Source organism: Pelophylax lessonae (genome assembly GCF_965119305.1).
Source record: "Pelophylax lessonae genome assembly, chromosome: 10".
In the NCBI taxonomy this organism is placed as follows: domain Eukaryota; kingdom Metazoa; phylum Chordata; class Amphibia; order Anura; family Ranidae; genus Pelophylax; species Pelophylax lessonae.
Genome location: NC_138777.1, coordinates 229,534,606 through 229,548,062, shown reverse-complemented (window position 1 = coordinate 229,548,062; position 13,457 = coordinate 229,534,606). Strand labels below are relative to the sequence as shown.

Below are 13,457 nucleotides of genomic sequence, written 5' to 3'. Positions count from 1 at the left end.
ACATGCGTAAGCTGCAGGCCACGGCAAGGCACCCTGATATCTGCAAACCCTAACTCTACAATTTAAAGAGTCTCCACAATGAGAGCACATGCATTCTAATGGATAGATGGAGGACAGGTGACTAGAGTGAGCCCACCCCCTCCTTAAAGGCACAGGGTCACACTGAACACCCAGCACATTGCACAATGGCGGCAAAGGTGTCAGTGCGTTGCCTGGCCAATATAAATATGAACGATAATAAAAAAAAGTGGTCACCACCCCCACCTATAACTGGTCTTAATGGTAAGGAGCACTGGAAGGGCAAACTCAGATCAAAAAAGCAAGGGGATTTCCAGTCACAACTTACCAACCAGCCAGCGACCAACCGAATTGACCTGTCTAACAGTATGCGTTTAAAAACGGGTTTAGTTGTGACAGGGGAACACCCAGCACATCGTGCAATGTGCTGGGTGTTCAGTGTGACCCTGCGCCTTTAAGGAGGGGTGGGCTCCCTCTAGTCACCTGTCCTCCATCTATCCATTAGAATGCATGTGCTCTCATTGTGGAGACTCTTTAAATTGTAGAGTTAGGGACTGCAGATATTGGGGTGCCTTGCCGTGGCCTGCAGCTTACGCATGTATTTGCACATGTGTGCAACTAAACCCCTGTTTTTAACGCATACTGTTAGACGGGTCAATTCGGTTGGTCGCTGGCTGGTTGGTAAGTTGTGATTGGAAATCCCCTTGCTTTTTTGATCTGCTTCCAGTGCTCCTTACCATTAAAGCCAGTTATAGGTGGGGGTGGTGACCACTTTTTGTAGTAACCTGGTCACATGATCATGATATCACTGTGCTTGATTGGCCAGCAAACTCGCCTGACCTAAACCCCATAGAATCTGTGGGGTATTGTCAAGAGGAAGATTAGAGACCCCAGACCCAACAATGCAGACGAGCTGAAGGCCGCTATCAAAGCAACCTGGACTTCCATAACACCTCAGCAGTGCCACAGGCTGATCGCCTCCATGCCACGCAGCATTGATGCAGTAATTTATGCAAAAGGAGCCCCGACCGAGTATTGAGTGCATCCTATACTGTACATGGACAGACTTTTCACTAAGCCAACATTTCTGTATTAAAAATCTTTTTTCTCTTACGTCCTCCGACAGTCGCCGCCTCCTCTAAGTCATCACTGTTGGGTATTGACTTCCGCTCTGCAGGAGTAGCTAGGCATATAGACTTAGTCAAAAACCAAAGGCATTTGCATATACACACCCATGGGGGCTGTCCCATCTGGTCAATACCCCCCTGCAGTGACCACTCCCAACTCAGTTTTAATCTGCCTAGCGTCAGGAGTAGTTAGGCTTCCCTGTGCTGGGGCTCCAGTCTTTTATTTGATGTCAGCTGTTTCTTACTTTACTAGCTGTTTATTTTGTCAGCTTTAGTTTTAGTCGACTCTTCGGAAGAAGATGGATTGGTGCTGGGATTCGGACTGGCCGCCCTGGGTCTCCAGGGCAGAGGGTCAGATGGACCCCCCAGCCCGCCATCGAGCGTTCAGCTATGGTTCGCCCTGGCATTATGAACGACCCATCCCTGCTCGTAGCAGGGATGTAGCCGTGAGGTGGCTACCTCACTGGACGCATCTGCGATGCTGCAGTGCAATGTCCCTGGCTAACGGCATTCCCTGTCAGATGAGGACATCGGCTTTCCGTTTCTGAGAGGCTCCCCACGCCATCCTCCTCTGGTAAGATCTATTACCGTACCTGGAAAGCCTATTTCTCCTGGTGTGAGTCCAGGGGGTTCTCCCCTCGCTCGTACTCGGTGTCGAGAGTGTTGGCTTTCCTCTAGTCTGGGGTGGACCAGCGCCTGGCACTGGCCACGATAAAGGGCCCGGTATCTGCACTGGCTGTCCTTTTCCAATGCCCTGTGGCGTCTCATTCCTTGATTCGCACCTTCATTCAAGGTGTTGCGACATTTGGCTCCTCCCAGAAAGGAGCCCTTACCTCCATGGGACTTGAACTTGGTTCTGTCCCTGTTACAGCGTGCTCCCTTTGAGAGCATCCGGGAGATATCGTTGCCTCTGCTGTCTAAGAAGGTTGCATTTTTTAGTGGCGATCACTTCGGCTCGCAGAGTGTCGGCGCTTGCGGCGTTGTCTTGCCGCTCTCCTTACTTGATAATTCACAAGGATAAGGTGGTTTTGCGACCACCCCAGTCCTTTCTTCCTAAGGTGATCTCTGAGTTCCACCTTAATGAGGACATTGTCCTGCCTTCGCTTTGTACGAAGCCTTAGCATCCTAAGGAGATTGCCTTGCATTCCTTGTATGTTGTTAGGGCAATCAGGGTTTACCTGTTGTCTACGGAAACCTTTCGGAAGACAGATTCCCTCTTTGTCCTTCCTGAGGGATCTCGGAAGGGCATGGCTGCGTCTGCAGCAACCATTGCCAAATGGATCAGACAGACCATTGAACAAGCTTATGCTTTGAAGGAACGGGTTCCACCCTTTCCTGTTAAGGCGCACTCCACCAGATCTTTGAGTGCGTCCTGGGCCTATTGGCATCGGGCCTCGGTGGCCCAGGTGTGCAAGGCTGCGACTCTGTCGTCGGTGCAAACTTTTTCAAAATCCTACAAAGTAGATGTTCTGGCATCAGCTGATGCTTCTTTTGGCCGCAAGGTTCTCAGTGCGGCAGTGCCATGAAGGACCCTTGTTTTTTTCTGGGTCCCTGGCTGTTGGTATTTGCTTTCCTGGGCTGTTGCTCCTGTTGAGCATTGTTTTCTGTTGCCCAGAAGGTTCTCTTACGGTGCATGTAAGATTCCTTTCTCTGATGTGGGTACTGCGTTGTCTTTTCTACGGTTGCGTCTCCCACCCCTCATGTCTATACTGCTTTGGGACATCCCAACAGTGATGACTTAGAGGAGGCGGCGACTGTTGGAGGATGTAAGAGAAAACAGAATTTTTGTAAAATCTTACCTGTAAAATTCCTTTCTCTGAGTCCTCCGACAGTCGCCGCCCCCGCCCCTCTTTTGGGGTTCTTATTACCTACTGCTATGCTACCAAACTGAGTTGGGAGTGGTCACTGCAGGGGGGTATTGACCAGATGGGACAGCCCCCATGGGTGTGTATATGCAAATGCCTTTTGTTTTTGACTAAGTCTATATGCCTAGCTACTCCTGTGGAGCGGAAGTCAATACCCAACAGTGATGACTTAGAGGAGGCGGCGACTGTCGGAGGACTCAGAGAAAGGAATTTTACAGGTAAGATTTTACAAAAATTCTGTTTTTATTTGTCTTATGTAATATTCTAATTTTCTGAGATACTGAATTTTGGGGTGTCAAGAAATGCTTAAAATATATTACCCTGTGTGTAACGCATCTATATAAAATACTGTATAGGAGTTTCACTTTTTTAATTAGTAAAAGACAAAGGTGACCAGCGCTATGGAATATCTAAAGTGTAGAAAATGAATGAATACAGGTGTAAGCAGCCACAACCCCTGGTGAACCAAGGGAACAATATGTATGAGGAGAGAGAAGTTTGTATAAGGCGCTACCTGTTTGAGCAGTTTCTCCAGAAAAAAGGGGAATAATGACCCCTACACAAATGTGTGTGCACTAAAATAAATGTTACAATGGTACTGGTTGTAGTAAAATATATTTTATGCGTTTGATAGTGCAAAGATACAGTGCAAAGTGCTGGTGCAAAGAAATCACAAAATTGAGAAAAGATTTCTTTGCACTATCAAACGCATAAAATATATTTTACTACAACCGGTCTCTGTTAAAAATTGTGAGTCACATGTGCACTTTATATTTTATATTCATCATAGTCCTAGTACACTAAGGCACTAAAGCACTTTCTAAATTATTCTAATATCACTGCTCACTGAATCTATTTGTTCACAAAGTGCACTTAATTTTAAAAGGTAGCGCCATTCACAACCCCATCTGTACACATTTTAATTCTTTAACCCTTTCGGGTTTGGTTGTTGGCAGCTTACACCGTATTATCAACCTACATTTACTATATATTCCATAGCGCTGGTCATCTCTGTTTAATTTATCACCTGAATTTAATGACCTGCACTCCCATGAACTGAATTTCTCAGCAGGCTGTTCCCATGTGTTTTGGTTCTAGGTAAGAAGGCTCTGGTGGTGCTGGCTCACCAGGAACGGACCTCGTTTAGTTACGCCATGAAGGAGGCAGCTGTGGAAGCCCTGAAGAAGAAAGGCTGGGCCGTCACGGTGTCTGACCTCTATGCCATGAAGTTCAACCCTCTTGTGTCACGGGATGACATCACAGGTACATTACACGTATGAACCTCCAAAATTTCAGCAAATCCACATAGGAATTAAGGCCCTGTGCATTAAAAAATGTAATGTTTTAGATATCACACCGGGTGCTTTCCAACCAAATACCTAGGCAGGGTTGTGTTTGGACACCATGCGGCCCTTGACACCTCTATACACGCGCCACCTGTTTTGTCCTTTTTGATTATTTTAGTAAAGACTAATGCTGGAAGTATTTTTTTGGAGATAGCATGGAGGCTGAGTCAGAGTTTGTTTCCTGAACTGTAAAGAGTCTACTGACTCCTCTCAACATCCCCTGCTACCCCTTCCTCATACAGTTCTCTTATGGCACTTTTCCACTGCAAGTACCGGCTAGTACCAGCTCGGCTCTACTCGGCCCTGCTTGGCCCGGTTTGCTTTTCCACTGCGGTACCGCATGGTATAGTGTCGGAACGGTTCGGTACGGTACGGTATAGGTTTGCTTTTCCACTAAAGTAGTACTAAAGTTAAGTGGGTGGGATAACAATGGGGTGGGTGTGATTCTCTGACCAATCAGTGGCTAGTAGTGACTGCATGCAAAGGATTGTGGGATATGGTACCAGTTTGGTACCTGTTGGAACCACAATCGAGTAGGTACTGTTTTTTCAGAGCCGTACCGTACCGTACCGTTCGGTTCCATGCAGTGGAAAAGCAAACCTATACCGTACCGTACCGAACCGTTCCGACCCTATACCATGCGGTACCGCAGTGGAAAAGCACAAAAGCGTGCCGAACCGGTACGGTTCCATGCAGTGGAAAAGCGCCATTAGCCACAAGGTGGCCAGAAAAGGTAAACCCACTAACATTGAACATTTTTAGTGCTGCCCCCTCTTACCCAATTGCTCTAGGCAGTGATGAGTGCCATCATGGTATATAGCCCTGACTATAGCCGAGTCAGAGAGCATCCACACTTCAAAAAATGTTATTCTCGTGATCTATTTCTTAATTTAAAGAGATCTTTAGACCATGCATTTTAACAACCTTTGCGTATGATTTTATGTGCGATCAGGGAAGCCATCAGAAATTTTGGGGCCACTTACACAGTTTTAGGCCTGGGCCCGACCACTAAAGTTCTCCAGGGCCCACCCACTGGCCGTCTCACCGAATCCACCCACTGGCCATCCCGCCAAGTAATCATCGTCATCCCTCTCCACAATGTAACTCCCATCCTCATCCCCGCCCATCATCACCTGCATCCCTTTCCACAATGTAGCTCCCATCCTCATCCCCGCCCATCACCTGCATCCCTTTCCAAAATGTAGCTCCCATCCTCATCCACGCCCAGAATTATCCACATCCCTCTCCACAATGTAACTCCCATCCTGATCCACACCCAGAATCATCCACATCCCTCTCCACAATGTAACTCCCATCCTCATCCCCGCCCAGCATCATCCACATCCCTCTCCACAATGTAACTCCCATCCTCATCCCGAACCAGGCTCCTCTGCATCCCTCTCCACAATGTAACTCCCATCCTCATTCCCACCCAGAATCATCCACATTCCCAACCAGAATAATCTGCATCCCTCTCCACAATGTAACTCCCATCCTCATCCCCGCCCAGCATCATCCACATCCCTCTCCACAATGTAACTCCCATCCTCATCCCGAACCAGGCTCCTCTGCATCCCTCTCCACAATGTAACTCCCATCCTCATCCCCACCCAGAATCATCCATCCCTCTCCACAATCTAACTTCCATCCTCATCCCCGCCCAGAATCATCCGCATCCCTCTCCGGTAGAGGGATGGATGATTCTGGATGGGGATGAGGATGGGGATACATTGTGGAGAGGATGGATGATTCTGGGTGAGGATGGGGATACATTGTGGAGAGGGATGAGGATGATTCTGGGTGGGGATGGGGATACATTGTGGAGAGGGAGGAGGATCATTCTGGGTGGGGAGGGGGATATATTGTGGAGAGGGATGAGAATGATTCTGGGTGGGGATTGGGATACATTGTGGAGAGGCGACGGAAGATTCTGGGTGGGGATGAAGATGATGGAGTTATATCATGGAGAGGGATGAGGATAATTCTGGGTGGGGATTGGGATACATTGTGGAGAGGGATGGGTGAGTCTGGGTGCGGATGATGGAGAGGTATGAGGATGATTCTGGATGGGGAGGGAGATGCATTGTGGAGAGGGATGGATGAGTCTGGGTGCGGATGATGGAGAGGTATGAGGATGATTCTGGATGGGGAGGGAGATGCATTGTGGAGAGGGATGGATGAGTCTGGGTGCGGATGATGGAGAGGTATGAGGATGATTCTGGGTGGGGAGGGAGATGCATTGTGGAGAGGGATGGATGAGTCTGGGTGCGGATGATGGAGAGGTATGAGGATGATTCTGGGTGGGGAGGGAGATGCATTGTGGAGAGGGATGGATGAGTCTGGATATGGATAATGATGAAGAAAGATGAGGATGATTCTGGGTGGGGATGGGGATACATTCTGGAGAGGGAGGAGGATGAGTCTGGGTGAGGATGGGGATACATTGTGGAGAGGGATGAGGATGAGTCTGGGTGGGTATGGGCATACATTGTGAAGAGGGATGAGGATGAGTCTGGGTGGGGATGGGGATACATTGTGAAGAGGGATGAGGATGAGTCTGGGTGGGGATACATTGTGGAGAGGGACGGAAGATTCTGGGTGGGGATGAAGATGGAGTTACATCGTTGAGAGGGATGAGGATGATTCTGGGTGGGGAGTGGGATACATTGTGGAGAGGGATGGATGAGTCTGGGTGCGGATGATGATGAAGGATGAGGATGATTCTGGGTGGGGATGGGGATACATTGTGGAGAGGGATGATGATGATTCTGGGTGGGGATGAGAGTTACATTGTGAAGCGACTCTCCACTATGTAACTCATCTCCACCCAAAAACATCCTCATCCATTTTCACAATGTAACTCCATGTCAGCTTGTCAGGGTCAGGTGTATGATGTTCCATCTGGGGAGATAAAATACAGTCCACTCTACAGAAGCTCGCTGCTGCACACACACTGACTTAGTGACTTACCATATCTGCATGCACCTGAGAGGGCTGGGTCTCACCACTGACGAGGCTGGCCACACCCCCTCCCCTAGTTCCGCCGATTCACTTTACTTAGCTAGCAGCAGGCTCCGCCTCAGCAGGGAAGTGGAGTGAGTGCCGCATCACAGATCACCTGCAGGGGGCCCAGGGAGGAGGAATAAGTGGCTTGTGTGCAGGGCTGCAGCCTGCAGGTAGTGCTTCTCTTTTATGGGTGGTGCGCAGGCCAGCGGCTGGCTGCTTAATTATGCTGCTGCTAAAGGTGGTGTGGGCTGGCCGGGCCTCTTGGGATGCTCGGGCCCCTTACAAGTGTACTGCCTGCACGCACCCCCCTGATGGTGGCCCTGTGTGCGATTGATGTATTTGGGATGTTAGTTACCTGTAACAGCCTCCCATTTGTAGATATAGATATATATATAATGATGTTTGGGGGTTATAAGTCATTTTCTAGAAAAAAATTAAATATTGATTTGAAAAAAGTGGCAGAGAAAGCCTGGTCTTCAAGTGGTTTAAGGTGCGCAATGTTTCTCTGCTGGGTATGTGTCTCTGGTATTTCATGTCATAATACCCCTTGTTTCTGTGAAGAAGGCCCCTGATTGCCCCTGTGGCAGGTAGAGAGATCATGATCTTTCTTGCATGTGGAGTACTGTCTTGTACATGGTATTAGGGAGAAAACATTAGGGAGTTAAACAAATAAATATAATATACCTTCTAATCTACGTACTAATGCTAGCAGCATAGGGATTAACAATACTGATTGAGAGAGTTTACACTTTACCAGATTGTGTACAGCCAATGTGTTTTATAAATGTGGTAAGTTGTCTATCGGACATCCAGTAGCTAAACATATACCAATATTCCCCTAAAAATTGGTTTTATCTCTGATTTACACATTTAATAACCTTTTTTTCACAGATTTATTTAGTATCAACATTTAAACCCGCACCATGCCATAGGAGCTGACAATCTAATTTCCCTACCACCACCAAGGGGGAAGCTAAACCTTATGCAGATTTATGACCTAGGGCCAAAGTGCTCACCAATCTTGCACCATACTGGTGCATCCTGTATTTGGCCTTCATTGTGAAAGACTCTGCAGGGAAGTTCCTCAGGCAGTCTGTACATATTTATTTACATCATTATTACATCATTATTATTTTTTATATACAGGAAGTCCACGTGATCCAGAGAACTTCAAATACCCAGCTGAGTCCTCGCACGCCTACAAAGAAGGCCGTCTGAGTAAAGACATTGTAGAGGAACAGAAGAAGCTGGCTGATGCCGATTTGGTGATATTTCAGGTGCATGAATATTTTTGGTGGGCAAAAAGGCCACAAAGTTTTTATGACCAAAATTAGGCACCAAGATTGATGACCTTTTTTTTTATGTTGGGTTTTGTTTCACCAGTTCCCGATGTATTGGTTTGGACTTCCAGCTATCCTGAAGGGCTGGTTTGATCGTGTATTAACTGGGGGATTTGCATACAGCCAATCAGAAATGTACTCTAATGGACCATTCAAGGTGAGCTGTGAAAGGACTACCTATTTAGTATTTGTCAACATTATTTAAACCCAGCTTCGAACGCTTGAGCCCAAAATTCATCATTATAGTTTGCAGCCCTAATGTTCTTGATCTGTAGCCCTTCTCCCATGGGCCAGGCAATTGGCTGCACATGCTAGCCATTCCTGGAGGCACTTTACTTTCACTTTAGTGGGTGAGTGTCAGGGGTGTGGCTGCAAGTGCATTTGCTTTTAAAAATAAATGATATAGCACAATTTAAAAAAAAATAAAAAAAAAAATATATATATATATATATATATATATATATATATATATATATATATATATATATATATATATATATATATATATATATATATATATTGTATATGTAAGCTGCCCCTCACTTGTTTTATTTTTGCACTGTCTTGCACTTTCTTCTTAAGGAAAAATCTATATCCTCTAAATATGTTGATGGCCCTGTGGTACTTGGTGCCCCTCAGCATTCCCCTTCTGTAGAGCGGCCCCCTAACCTATAAGGTCAGCTTGGACCAGTTCCTTCTGCTCCTTTCCCTAACAAGGGCCTGGCTCCTCAGTGGCCACATGCTATTCCTTCAAGCAATGGACCTTATGCCCACTTCTGAACCTTATTCTGGCACCCCCTTTGTGAACACTCTGGTGACCTTCCCTAGAGGGATAGTTTCTTAGTCCCTTGCAGTCAGAACCATTTTAAAGGACTTAATAAGTGCAAGGTGTCTGCCTAGGGCCTAGTGTTGGGTAAATTTCAGTCACTTGTTAAGCTCAAACCCTCGCTGAAGAAGTCTACACCCTGTGAGTCATTGAAAATCCCCCTCCTTCCCCCTTTAGGGGCTTGTGGGGTGTTAAGAAAAAACCTTCCTAATAAGTCTTTTACTTGCGGGAAAGACTGGGAGTTTCTTCCTGTGACAAGTCAAATGGTCGGGTCACCACGCTGGACAACATTAAGAGTGTAGTACTTGACTGTGTTGTCTTTCTTAGAGACAATGTATTGAAATTTGGCTTATCTCAGCTGTTGGTCTCCACACTAAAGGGAGAGGTTTTTGCACTTGGGTGCTCCACATCTCCTGCATGGTACATAGGGCCCATTGCTGGAGGGCTCTTCACTTCCCTGGAATGTCAGCAGCCAGTACATGCTTAAATCCCGCTGCAGGTACCCCCTTGTTGCGGATACAGTAAAGTACATTGGGAAGCCTTTGTGGGACCAGATCATTTGGAGATAGGTCTTCCATCTGTGGCTGATCTGCAACCTCTTGAGGAATTTCTTCAAGTTCCTTCCTCAGCTCTGTCCTGGCTAGGGTTCCCGCCCCTCGCTCCATGGCTGTGGATGCTTTGGTGGATCGAAGCAGGTTATAAGATTCTTAGAAGCATGATATGGATCAAGGTTAGGGAGCAAAGTTACACTCCATAGGCCGGCTCTGGGTGTTGGTTCCTTGCTCATCCTCTTGTTCCATTAATATTTATGTACACCAGTCTTGGGTTGCAGTACACCATCTCTGCTGCCTACCATTGTAGGGTACATTTAGCAAACCCCACTCACTTTCTTCAGTCAGGCTGACTTTATGGTTGATACTCTTGGGTTTTCATCAGTTTCATTGCTATCTTTATGGACTATTACACTGTAAGGAATCTCATTGTGAAAATGGTTGTCTGACTAGGCAAACCCATTCTTGTGATTAAACCTCCCTTCTCGGAATCCTAGGGGTTGAAAGTATAAGGCTTGGGCCTTCAAATGTGGACCGATTGTTCTTCTCTAGTGGACCTGCTTTTGTCCAAGGTTCTCTCTGGGGACCTGTTCTTCCAGTGTCCTTTTAGTGTTGAGATCTTTTTTTCTTCTTTATCAGGTAGTTATGTTGTTCCACCTGTTTAAGAGGGTTCTGCAGCCCCTTGCTTGTTTAGCCTCAGTGTTCCTTCAAGTGGAGTTATTCTCATTGCCTGAAGATCTCTTCTATCCTGGTCTTGAACATCAGGTTGATACTCTGTGGCTGTATCCCTTGGTCATTGGCAGATTTCCCTGTCTGGCGGGGGACTTTGCTTTTTCTAGCTAAGATCCAGGGGTTAGTTCTTCAGACATACTGTATATCACCCCCCCCCCCTCCTCCCCAATGCATTTCATATCTGATGTTTGGATCACAAATTCATTTGGGGCTTCTTTAACAATGTGAATTGAACAGGAAATATTTCCCCACAGCCAGGTACTGCATTTATACTTTCAGTATATCTAGTTATTAGCAAGAACAACTTGTTACATCAGGCCCATATTGACCAGGACACTTGCTGGTCCAGGAGGCACTTTTAAATACTCACTAGCGCTTATTAGAGGCATTGGGATGTGGCTGTGAGAGGAACAAGGGGACAGTGGAGAACTTGGAGCTTTGTCATGACCATGAGTAATCAGAAAGGTACATAGTGGGGTATCAGTTAGAACGAGAGCCACAATTAAAGCGAGGATTAGATTAGGATTAGATGAAGTGAGACACGTGGCAGCAGAGAAAGAGGGGAACCCTAAGGGCCACATCTGAGCTAAATTGCAACCCCCCCCCCCCCATCTGCCACCCTTACCTATTCACATAAAAAATGCCTTCCTAATTAATGCTGGTGAAATCTTCAGGACCATGTGAGGACCCTGTTGACTGGCCCAGTGGAAAGTGTTCACATCACCAGCCAGTGACGTGAGCACCTGAAGAAACACCCTCCCCCATTCTGCAGTGAAGAAGCAAAAAGACCTAGAACCCAATCCATGACATGATTATGGATAGAGATGTGCACAATGGAAAAATGTGCTTTGTTTGTTAAATTAATCATTTTGTTTTGTAATATTCGTTATGTTAGAATGATTCATTTTCAGAATTTTTTTCGTATATTTGTTATTTTCTAATTGAATTTGAAAATGAAATTGAAACAAATTGCAATAAATACAGTAAGGTATAAAAGTAAAATGAGATAATTCCTACTTAGGCTGCTGAATAGAATAAAACAATAGAATAAAAAAAAAAAAAAACAGAATAAAATATATTCTATTCTTTTTTTCTATTCTATTCTTTGATTTTTCTATTATTTTCTCTTTTTTTTATGTTCTATTTTATAAAGCAAAAGTGTAAATGTGAAAATCAGCGCACCTCCAACCTAAACTAAAAATGCTCCATAAGACTGTAATCATTACGTAATGATTTCACTGCATACAAAATCCAAAGTCCATTTAACAGTGCTGCGCCAAAATATTCGATAAGTATCTATAGTTGATCTATAAGTGTATATAAAACCTGAAATAAGGTAATATAAGATCCACAATGATGGGTTAAATGAAAATGTAATAAACTAAATAAATATATATATAAATTCATGCATCTACACCTGAAAAGTCAAGAAGTCCATAATGTGTGCGCAAAAAGGCAAAAATGTGCATAAAAAGTGCAATATAAAAGTGCTAGTGATGTTGAACTTCTTCCAAACAAAAGTGCTTGTGCTTTCCTCCACCGAAAAAAACATGGCCGCTCACCTCCCGCTCTGACCCTGTATTACCAGCGGGTCCAAACCATATAACCTTTGTTGAGGTTTTATATACACTTAAAGATCAACTATAGAATATTTTGGCGCAGCACTGTTATTTTATAAAGCAGCCGAAGCAGAAATCATCATCATATTTCACTTTTATACCTTACTGTACTTCAATATTTAGAATAATTTTCAAATTTGAATAACTAGTTTTGTTCTAATTTATATTGGATTTGTTGAAATTAGTTGCTATTGTTATTCGGAAATTTGGATACATCTGAATCTTCGAATAACAATTTTTTTTCCCCCGAATTTCAATTTGTAACGAAACGAATCGAACATGTCTAATTGTGGATTTGGTTATGTATTTGGGGCTTTTCGCTTAGCTTTTTCTTAGAGGAGCTCCAGTCAATTTAGCAATTTAAAAAGAAAAAATAACACCCCGTGATTCTCTTTACTTGTACAATAACATTAGGCTACTCTTACAAATGTAATCATTCGTTTTGCTTTTAGCTTTGTCATTACTCTTAGGATCCTGACAGGCAGTGGCCATTTATGATGTGGGCATCTGGAGCCCTCTCCTATTTGGTCCTGGGATTTCGTGCAGCTGGCTATCCAGCATGCACTCCCAGATCTCGCACCTGCGCAGTAATGACACTGTGTGGACCACTGTGTTTACAGGTTCCCATAGCAATAGCGGCGGAAGTTCCCGTCCCGTTGTTACGGCCACCTGTTAACACAGACACCATAAGAAAGGCAACAACCGAAGTCCCAAAATATCACAAGATTATGCTATCAGGATTCCCGAGGACACCTGGGATAGATGACACTGGTATCCCAGGAGTCCATGGGAATCACCTTATGATGAAATCACCTAGGCGGCCGGCACTGGATTTGCCATCTGTACACCACTATAAAAAGGTATTTAGTAAAAAAAAAAGATATCTATTTATAAAACTTTACTGCGGGTGGGCTTTCTGATCCAAGCAACATGTAAAAATGGGTGGAACTCCACTTTAGGGATTGGGGTGATTAGTCGGAGGGAGGGGGTGTGATTTGTAGGGGACATCTCTGGCTGAACTTGCAGG

General features: G+C 45.2%; 1 protein-coding gene across 1 annotated transcript in view; it reads left to right on the top strand.

Annotated features, from left to right (window-relative positions):
• Window positions 1-13,457, top strand: part of NQO1 (NAD(P)H quinone dehydrogenase 1) — a 54,051-nt gene that overhangs the window by 35,149 nt on the left and 5,445 nt on the right. Inside the window, exons 2-4 of the mRNA XM_082270045.1 lie at window positions 4,109-4,273; window positions 8,509-8,639; window positions 8,746-8,859. Of these exons, the coding sequence (XP_082126171.1) occupies window positions 4,109-4,273; window positions 8,509-8,639; window positions 8,746-8,859 (410 nt within the window). The remainder of the gene's footprint in view (window positions 1-4,108; window positions 4,274-8,508; window positions 8,640-8,745; window positions 8,860-13,457) is intronic.